Source organism: Micropterus dolomieu, linkage group LG02 (assembly GCF_021292245.1).
Source record: "Micropterus dolomieu isolate WLL.071019.BEF.003 ecotype Adirondacks linkage group LG02, ASM2129224v1, whole genome shotgun sequence".
In the NCBI taxonomy this organism is placed as follows: domain Eukaryota; kingdom Metazoa; phylum Chordata; class Actinopteri; order Centrarchiformes; family Centrarchidae; genus Micropterus; species Micropterus dolomieu.
Window position 1 is genome coordinate 7,666,521 of NC_060151.1, and position 9,337 is coordinate 7,675,857.

The 9,337-nt window shown below is 42.8% G+C and overlaps 1 protein-coding gene across 6 annotated transcripts in view; it reads left to right on the plus strand.

Moving 5' to 3' along the window:
- Window positions 1–9,337, plus strand: part of smarca4a (SWI/SNF related, matrix associated, actin dependent regulator of chromatin, subfamily a, member 4a) — a 29,965-nt gene that overhangs the window by 4,466 nt on the left and 16,162 nt on the right. For 3 of the 6 annotated variants that reach the window (XM_046072341.1, XM_046072349.1, XM_046072383.1), the window contains 27 exons: window positions 883–1,009; window positions 1,128–1,301; window positions 1,499–1,672; window positions 1,807–1,974; window positions 2,081–2,131; window positions 2,227–2,357; window positions 2,584–2,647; window positions 2,739–2,851; window positions 3,062–3,209; window positions 3,369–3,532; window positions 3,674–3,740; window positions 3,862–3,972; window positions 4,085–4,327; window positions 4,478–4,591; window positions 5,088–5,195; window positions 5,341–5,427; window positions 5,568–5,614; window positions 5,724–5,890; window positions 6,046–6,209; window positions 6,422–6,688; window positions 7,222–7,299; window positions 7,387–7,605; window positions 7,694–7,956; window positions 8,173–8,281; window positions 8,396–8,497; window positions 8,727–8,859; window positions 8,954–9,093. In XM_046072341.1, coding sequence (XP_045928297.1) covers window positions 883–1,009; window positions 1,128–1,301; window positions 1,499–1,672; window positions 1,807–1,974; window positions 2,081–2,131; window positions 2,227–2,357; window positions 2,584–2,647; window positions 2,739–2,851; window positions 3,062–3,209; window positions 3,369–3,532; window positions 3,674–3,740; window positions 3,862–3,972; window positions 4,085–4,327; window positions 4,478–4,591; window positions 5,088–5,195; window positions 5,341–5,427; window positions 5,568–5,614; window positions 5,724–5,890; window positions 6,046–6,209; window positions 6,422–6,688; window positions 7,222–7,299; window positions 7,387–7,605; window positions 7,694–7,956; window positions 8,173–8,281; window positions 8,396–8,497; window positions 8,727–8,859; window positions 8,954–9,093 — 3,733 coding nt within the window. The remainder of the gene's footprint in view (window positions 1–882; window positions 1,010–1,127; window positions 1,302–1,498; window positions 1,673–1,806; window positions 1,975–2,080; window positions 2,132–2,226; window positions 2,358–2,583; window positions 2,648–2,738; window positions 2,852–3,061; window positions 3,210–3,368; window positions 3,533–3,673; window positions 3,741–3,861; window positions 3,973–4,084; window positions 4,328–4,477; window positions 4,592–5,087; window positions 5,196–5,340; window positions 5,428–5,567; window positions 5,615–5,723; window positions 5,891–6,045; window positions 6,210–6,421; window positions 6,689–7,221; window positions 7,300–7,386; window positions 7,606–7,693; window positions 7,957–8,172; window positions 8,282–8,395; window positions 8,498–8,726; window positions 8,860–8,953; window positions 9,094–9,337) is intronic. The other 3 variants (XM_046072359.1, XM_046072368.1, XM_046072376.1) reach the window with 3 other exon arrangements.

The following is a 9,337-nucleotide window of genomic DNA, read 5'->3' on the forward strand; positions in this document are numbered from 1 at the left end:
CTAGTTCACAGCACCTGTGATTAGATGGGCCTTCATACAAATACACAGCTCAACAGGAAAACGCGTACCAAACAAGACTAAACACAAACAATAATAAAAAAAATAAATAAATAAAACCCTGTTAATGGTCCCACAATTATTCATCACTACATGTTGATCCCTCTTTAAAAGTTGAGTTTAAAATGATCAGATCATAATCTATTTTGAGTTCTGTTTGTAGTTCAACATACTGATCATCTGTATAGAGATTGATGTCTGAGGTTTATTAGCAGAGGACATTACAGTTCCCTAGTTACACCCCTAACATATGAAAAACCTTTTTAAATCCATTGCCCTGTAACCTTTGATTTATTAGTCCTGGGAACTACTGAATGAAAAGCAAATTGTTTTCTTTAAGGGAGCTCTGATCGATCGGTCACTGATCGTAATTGGCCAATAATGGCTTTAACTTTTAACTTTAGTTTGATCGGTGGTCTCTAAAAAGGCAGATCAGATGATGCAATACTCCCCAGTAGGGCTGAACCCGAATATTTGACCGTTGGGTACACATTCGATTTTCAATTTTGAGATTCGATTATTGAGCTTCGATTATTTGCTCTTAATTTCTGTCGAAGCTCAAAAATTGACATTCGGGCCAGCCCTGCTCACCAGCTAAAATGGTTTCACTAAGCGGTCTGAGCAATTTTCACGTTTACACTGGCACGTTTTATCAAAGAAGTTAAATTGGTTTTAATGTCTGTAAATGAGAATACCACGCTTCAGCAAACAAAATTTACCATTAGTCCTTCTAATTGTGGATTATCAGCCTGAAGGCTAGAAAAATTGTAGTTTGAATTTTTTGGTCATCATTAAAATAATCATTTTAAAAAATGTGTTCTTCAGGCTACAGGCCCGTATTGCTCACCGTATCCAGGAGTTGGAGAACCTGCCTGGTTCTCTAGCTGGTGATCTGCGCACCAAGGCCACCATCGAGCTCAAAGCCCTGAGGCTGCTTAACTTCCAGAGACAGGTAGCCATGAAGTCATCTGCAAGAAATGTTTATAGACATTAGACAAGTGTAGCCCGTCATGGTTTTCCCCAGTGGAATAGATGCAGTATTTAATATGTCAACGTTTTTGTATCTACAGCTGCGTCAGGAGGTGGTGGTTTGCATGCGTCGTGACACTGCTTTAGAAACTGCCCTCAACGCTAAGGCCTACAAGCGCAGCAAACGGCAGTCTTTACGTGAGGCCCGCATCACAGAGAAGCTCGAGAAACAGCAGAAGATCGAACAGGAGCGGAAACGTCGCCAGAAACACCAGGTACACCGTGTGAAAAGACTTATGTAGGTGGAGTAAAGAGGGGTAGTTTATAGAACGGTAAAGGATTACAGTTGGCTGTTTGTATAGTTTTCCTGATTGTGTCTAATGAAACCCATGTTCTCTTTTATCTTAGTTCTTTTCACTAGTATTTCCCAAATTGAATAACAGTGCTTGCTTTGTGTCCTCCCTGTTGCTAGGAATACCTCAACAGCATCCTGCAGCACGCCAAGGACTTTAAGGAGTACCATCGCTCCATCACAGCGAAGCTCCAGAAGGCCACCAAAGCTGTCGCCACGTATCATGCCAACACTGAGCGCGAACAGAAGAAAGAGAATGAGCGCATTGAAAAGGAGAGAATGCGGAGGTTGATGGTGAGACTTTAATACTGTAAAAGTCTGTATTTGCTGTTGGATGGACAGTTCCAGAAAGACGTGGAAGTGTTGTTGTTTGAGTGTGTTTATTAGTCCGACACAAGCATCTCACGCCTCTGTGAATCTCTTCCCAGGCTGAAGATGAAGAAGGCTATCGTAAACTTATTGACCAAAAGAAAGACAAGCGTCTGGCCTACCTGCTGCAGCAGACAGACGAGTACGTGGCCAACCTCACTGAGCTGGTGCGAGCCCACAAAGCCGTACAAGCTCTCAAGGAGAAGAAAAAGAAGAAGAAAAAGAAGGTAAATCTTTAGGACGCCCATTAGTGTTGTGTCTTTGTTAGTTGAAATTTCACTTTTACATTTACGCTTTTAATTTATTTATTTAAAAATGTATATATTTTTTCAGAAGCCAGAGCCTGTGGAGGGTGGTGCTCCTGCCCTGGGGCCTGATGGAGAGGTGAGTGTGAGATGATAATATTGACTGATATTTCTATAACATGCTTATTACTCTTTACAGTATTGATGTTTCCCTTATTTCCTCTCTTCTCCCAGCCTTTAGATGAGACCAGTCAAATGAGTGACCTACCGGTGAAGGTCATCCATGTGGACAGTGGAAAGATCCTGACTGGGGTTGAAGCACCTAAGGCGGGCCAACTGGAGGCCTGGCTTGAAATGAACCCAGGGTCAGTGTCACGCCTGCCTAATAATAACTTAAGCTAAGGAGATATTCACACCGTGGAAAGGTTTAAATTCTAATGGTAACGCATGAAGCTGATGTTAAGGAAAAAAGTTACAACACATATTTTTGAGTGGTACATAAATGAACAATTGTCCAACAGAAAAAAGACAAACACGGTACGTCTCTGTAAATGTTTTCTTACCTTGTCCAAAACACTTTCTTTTTTGCAGATATGAAGTAGCGCCGCGCTCAGACAGTGAAGACAGTGGTTCAGAAGAGGAGGAGGAGGAGGAGGTACATAAGACTCTGATCCCTATGTCAAAGCAAAATGGTCACCAACTGTTTTCTGACCTCACTCCCCTCCTACTGTATTTCTCTTTGTTAGGAGGATGAAGAGGAGCAGCCTCACCCCTCGTCAGCTCCAGCAGAGGAGAAGAAGAAGATTCCTGACCCTGACAGTGAAGAAGTATCTGAAGTGGACGTCCAGCACATCATTGAGTAAGATGGAACCCCCGAGACTTTGGCATTATTACTTCCTGCTTCACCGCCATCTTTGTTGCCATTAAATTAATTAAGTCTATAACAACTAGGTCATGATTCATTTACACCAAGACCCCTTCAAGGTATCTATATGTTATCTTTGTTTTCTTTTCATATCATAGTTGTTTTAATTTGCAGTTTTTTGGCCTCCCTTTCTGTTTCCACCAGACACGCCAAGCAGGATGTAGATGATGAGTACGGTAATGCAGCTTTCAACCGAGGCCTCCAGTCCTACTACGCTGTGGCTCATGCTGTCACTGAGAAAGTGGACAAACAGTCCTCGCTGCTGGTCAATGGGCAGCTCAAGCAATACCAGGTATTCAACCAGAACATACTGTAAAGAGTAGAATAATATTATTTATTATTATTATTATTATTACTTTTAGGATTACATGCTTTCATTTGTAGGGAAATCTGACAAGGTGGTTTAATGAGTTGAGTAAACTGAAGCTTGCTTTGACCCGTTTCTGTGCAGATCAAAGGTTTGGAGTGGCTGGTGTCGCTTTACAACAACAACTTGAATGGCATCCTGGCTGATGAGATGGGTCTAGGAAAAACGATCCAGACCATTGCACTCATTACTTACCTCATGGAGTACAAGCGCCTCAATGGGCCCTTCCTCATCATTGTACCTCTCTCGTAAGCTCCAACACAGTTCCCTGCAGGTTTATCTGTGAAAACACAAACTTAAAGACATTAAGTACAGAAAGTTGTATGAGTTGTATTTCTATGTTCATATATTGAGCAGAGTAGAAACTTTGTGTTGTCTTTTGTTTTCAGTACTCTATCAAACTGGGTGTATGAGTTTGATAAGTGGGCCCCATCTGTAGTCAAAGTCTCCTACAAGGTCAGTGGTACTTACTTGGATATTCTGTCATGAAAAAAGACTGTAAAACCCAAGTCAGTTACACATTCAATGATTTTTCTGTTGTTGAACATTAATAGAAAGCAATCTTGTTCATTCACAGGGGTCTCCAGCTGCTCGTCGTGCATTCGTTCCCATCTTGCGCAGTGGCAAGTTCAATGTGCTGCTCACCACGTACGAGTACATTATTAAAGATAAGCAAGTGCTAGCAAAGGTAAGGAAGTATCCTCAGATTTAGTTTTAGGTCACACCTACTGTGTATTCGTTCATGCATCAGGTGCTCAGTCTTTTGTTTCTCTCTCTAACTTCTATATTTCCTCCCAAAGCTTCGTTGGAAGTACATGATTGTGGACGAGGGCCATCGTATGAAGAACCACCACTGTAAACTGACCCAGGTCTTGAACACACACTACTTGGCCCCACGGCGTCTGCTGCTTACAGGCACTCCGCTGCAGAATAAGCTACCTGAGCTCTGGGCACTGCTGAACTTCCTCCTGCCCACCATTTTCAAGAGCTGCAGTACATTTGAGCAGTGGTTCAATGCCCCCTTTGCCATGACTGGAGAAAAGGTGAGTTATGGTTCAGTGTAATGGATGTGGTTGCGGAGCTGAGATCATACAAATACTTACACATACCAGGTAGTATTTTCAAATAGACCTCAATAAAACAATGAGCGGTAACATGAATACATTTTTTTTATTTTTTTATTTCCCCTCAAGGTTGACCTGAATGAAGAAGAGACCATTCTGATCATTCGACGTTTACACAAGGTGCTCAGGCCCTTCTTGCTGCGCCGGCTCAAGAAAGAAGTCGAGGCCCAGCTGCCTGAGAAGGTCAGCTTTTACTTAACTTGCTTGTTAATCGCTTCCACTGAGATAAAATTCTGCTCTTCGTGGTTTCATTCCTGCATTGATATTTATGCTGTATGCCCTTGATTATATAAATGTCAATATTGTGAAAATATTTTTTCATGCAATTGAATTGTCAGTGTTTAAGTCAGTTAGGCCAGATTTACATTTCCATTACGCTATGCTAACTATTTCAACTGTTTGCTCATACAGTTAAGCTGCTTTGTAAACTATTTAGTCGTACAGTACATTAATAAACAAAAAAAAACAGTATTTCATTACTTCAAGCTTACTATTTCAACTGTTTTATTATTTTTTTTTATTTAACCAATTCGACTGTTTATCTGTACAATTTCGCTAACTATGACACCAGCTGCTTTTTCAACAGTCAGTTTTAACACACTCCTTAACACACACATGGACATTTTTGAAATCAAATAATTGATATAATTTGTGGGGTTTTCTCCTTATTTCTGTATAGGTGGAGTATGTGATAAAATGCGACATGTCAGCCCTACAGAGGGTTTTGTACAGACACATGCAGGCCAAGGGAGTCTTGCTCACAGATGGCTCAGAAAAAGACAAGAAGGTAAGGAAGGTTTTATTATTATTTTTTTATTGTATTGGTGAAACCTTATTTGTAGACATTTAAAGTATAGTACAATTAATGTTATTTCAAAGTTAAAAGAATTATTGCAAATTAAAAGGTTTTTTTTCCCTTCTAAATTTTCTAGGGTAAAGGTGGCACGAAGACCCTGATGAACACTATCATGCAACTGAGAAAGATTTGCAACCACCCCTACATGTTCCAGCACATTGAGGTAACAAACAAAAGCTCCACCTTAATTAGGCCATTACTAAACATTTTTCTCCAATGTACACTAGGAAAGCAAAATCAGTTGCCGAGTACAGATGGAATTCATAGCACAATTAATGTGACCATTTTTTGTTTGATTTACAGGAGTCGTTCTCTGAGCATCTTGGTTATTCTGGTGGAATTGTGAGCGGGTACGTAAAGCTAAAGATCTCGTGTGTTTGTACTACACATGTTTTCTTGTGTGGAAGTGTGTTGTATAATGGCTCATTCTTCCTCATATTGCTCATCCTGCCTGTCCAGCCCTGACCTGTACCGCTCCTCTGGGAAGTTTGAACTGCTGGATCGCATCCTGCCCAAGCTGAGGGCCACCAACCACAAAGTGCTGCTTTTCTGTCAAATGACCTCACTCATGACCATCATGGAGGACTACTTTGCCTACCGTAACTTCAAGTACCTTCGTCTGGATGGTGAGAAACCCCTGACCAAGGCCAACGTTTGGGCTATTAGTTATTTGTGTTCTCTTATGAGAATACCAAATGGGCAACAGCCATTCCTTTAAGTATTTTCTATGGAATAATTAAGATTCACACTTTTAACACTCCAATCTTTCCCCCTCCCATAGGAACCACCAAGGCAGAGGACCGTGGCATGCTGCTGAAGACATTCAATGACCCGGCCTCTGAGTACTTTGTGTTCCTGCTCAGCACCAGGGCAGGAGGCCTGGGCCTCAACCTGCAGTCTGCTGACACAGTCATTATCTTTGACAGTGACTGGAATCCACACCAGGTACTCAAATGCAAATATATGTCGGCATCAACACAGGTCTCAGTTATTGCAATTAATATAGTGCAGTAGATAAATGGTACAATAAAATACCATCTACATTATGTGACATTTTTTGGAAGGTTACGGTGCATCTGACACACAACACCATAAATGTGTTCATTGTCACCACACACAATCACTCCTAAACTAATCATGTGTGCGTACTCCTACAGGACTTGCAGGCCCAGGACAGAGCCCATCGAATTGGTCAGCAGAACGAGGTGCGCGTGCTCCGCCTCTGCACCGTCAACAGCGTGGAGGAAAAGATCCTGGCAGCGGCCAAGTACAAACTGAACGTGGACCAGAAGGTCATCCAGGCCGGCATGTTCGACCAGAAGTCTTCAGGCTATGAACGTCGAGCCTTTTTACAGGCCATTCTGGAGCACGAGGAACAGGACGAGGTCGGGGCTCGAGGAGGCTGCCGCTCTAGGGGGGCGTGGGTGGGTGTGATCCGAACCTGTTCCGACAATGCCCACCCACCCACATCCACCTGTGCGCTGCTCCACCTCTTCATTCTCTGCTTTTTTTTCTCCTTTTCTCAGGATTTGTGAGCTTTCATCAATCCACACATCTCCATTTCTCACATATGTATTCCTTCTACTACACAAACCTTTGATGATTGATATACTTTCACACTAGTTTGACATCTTTCCCCTTTTCATTCCACTTTTTTCTCTTTCTGCTGTTGGCTTTTTTTCTTTTTAATGCTCAAATGTTTTTCTATTCTATTTCTATTTTCTATTGATAACTCCATTGGTAACCAGTTGAATGTGCTAAGCTATACTCAGGTAATACAGACCTAAAAGTGAGATTTTGTGATGTAAGGTAAATGGTAACATGCATTGAATGATTTTCTTTTTTCTTCCCTTTTTTTTTAATGTAGGTAAGAGTCATTAGTTCAGAGACTTGGCTCTGAGGTGCCACATAAATTTGCCAGTGGTCTTTTGTCACTCACGCTGTCATTTGTTTGCAGGAGGAAGACGAGGTGCCCGATGATGAGACTGTCAACCAAATGATCGCCAGAAGTGAAGAGGAGTTTGAACAGTTCATGGTTAGTCCCAGTTCCATATCAGTTAATAGATGCTTTGTCATTTTCTAATCCACTAACCCATGCGGCGGTGTTGTTTATTTTTTCCAGCGCATGGATCTAGACAGACGCCGCGAGGAGGCCCGCAACCCTAAGAGGAAACCTCGTCTGATGGAGGAGGACGATATGCCCAGCTGGATTTTGAAAGATGACGCTGAGGTGGAGAGGCTAACTTGTGAAGAGGAGGAGGAGAAGATGTTTGGCAGAGGATCCCGCCAACGTAAGGAAGTGGACTACAGCGACTCACTCACTGAGAAACAATGGCTCAAGGTGGGATGTTAACATGTGTAGTTACGGAGGCATTAAGAAAAAGAGTTTTGACCTGATTTAGCTCAATGAGAAATTCTCCTCACCACAGGCCATAGAAGAGGGAAATCTAGAGGATATCGAGGAGGAAGTGCGCCACAAAAAGACAACCAGAAAGCGCAAGCGAGACCGCGACCATGACATCGGCCCGGCCACGCCCAGCTCCAGCAGCGGCCGAGGGAGGGAGAAGGACGAGGAGGTGAAGAAAGCAAAGAAGCGCGGTCGTCCGCCTGCTGAGAAGCTCTCTCCCAACCCTCTTTCCCTCACTAAGAAGATGAAGAAGATCGTGGATGCTGTCATCAAATATAAGGATGGGTGAGAACCGTATTTCTACAAGCATATTAGCTAAATTTATGACCACACTGAGAGAGAACCTTATCTGTCCACAAAAAAAAATATATATATATATATATATATATATATATATATAAATAAATGTGACTGTGACTAAAATCCAAAGAAACCCTTTTTATTAAGTGGTAGATTCAGCATTGACTCTCACATACTAAGATCCCAGCTGCCTTGTCTCAGCAGTAATGGGCGGCAGCTGAGCGAAGTCTTCATCCAGCTGCCTTCTCGCAAGGAGTTGCCTGAGTACTATGAGCTCATCCGCAAACCAGTGGACTTCAGAAAGATCAAGGTAAGGATAAAACACCTACCTGCTCTGCATGTTAATATGACAACGGTTTACCAGTTGTTCTGATTATCTGCTGTAATCGGACTGCTGCCTTCTGTTGTTCCCTCCTTCCACCAGGAGAGGATCCGCAGCCATAAGTACCGGAGCCTGAACGACCTAGAGAAGGATGTGATGCTGCTTTGTCAAAATGCCCAGACTTTCAACCTGGAGGGGTCTCTGGTGAGTTAAGCCAGAAGCACACACTCGCCAATGTTGGACACGTGTGGGCAATTTAGACACCGACCAAACTTTCTTTGTCAAAATAAGTGCAATAGGCTTAAAGTTGCTAGCATTTTTATGAAGTTAGTAAGAATAATAGATCATCTGGAAAATGCTTACTAGAGCCCAAGAATTCTGTTATAATCTCTGCACTGCAGAGTAACATGGTTACTTCCTGTAAACCTTTCAGATCTATGAGGACTCCATCGTGCTGCAGTCCGTCTTCACCAGTGTGAGACAGAAGATCGAGAAGGAGGACGAGAGTGAAGGAGAGGAAAGTGAGGAAGAGGAGGAGGAGCCAGATGAAGGCTCGGAGTCTGAATGTGAGTATCAACAACAGTGTTTGTTGTCATAAATAATCGGCCCGGGTAAAGCACTATTAACATGAATGTGTTCATGATCTTTGACTTCTGCCAGCTCGTTCGGTGAAGGTGAAGATTAAGCTGAGCCGGAAAGAGAAAGGGGATCGCGGAGGAAAAGGACAACGACGGAGGGGCCGTGGTGCCCGGGCAAAACCTGTGGTGAGCGACGACGACAGTGAGGAGGAACAGGAAGAGGTGAGACAAGAGGTGCACATACGAGAATAACATCATAAACCTTAAACATCTTCTCTCTGAATGAAACACTGAGAATGTTAGTATAAAGAGGCACCTTTTTACTGAAGCTAGGGTGGGTAATGTTGGGGAAACTAGCAAGAGACGGCTAGATTTTTAAAGTATCCAACTGAAAAAGTCCACCCCTCACCTCAGGCCCCCATCCAAAGCCTCTCCCCTGAAACACATTTTCATGCACAATGAGTGC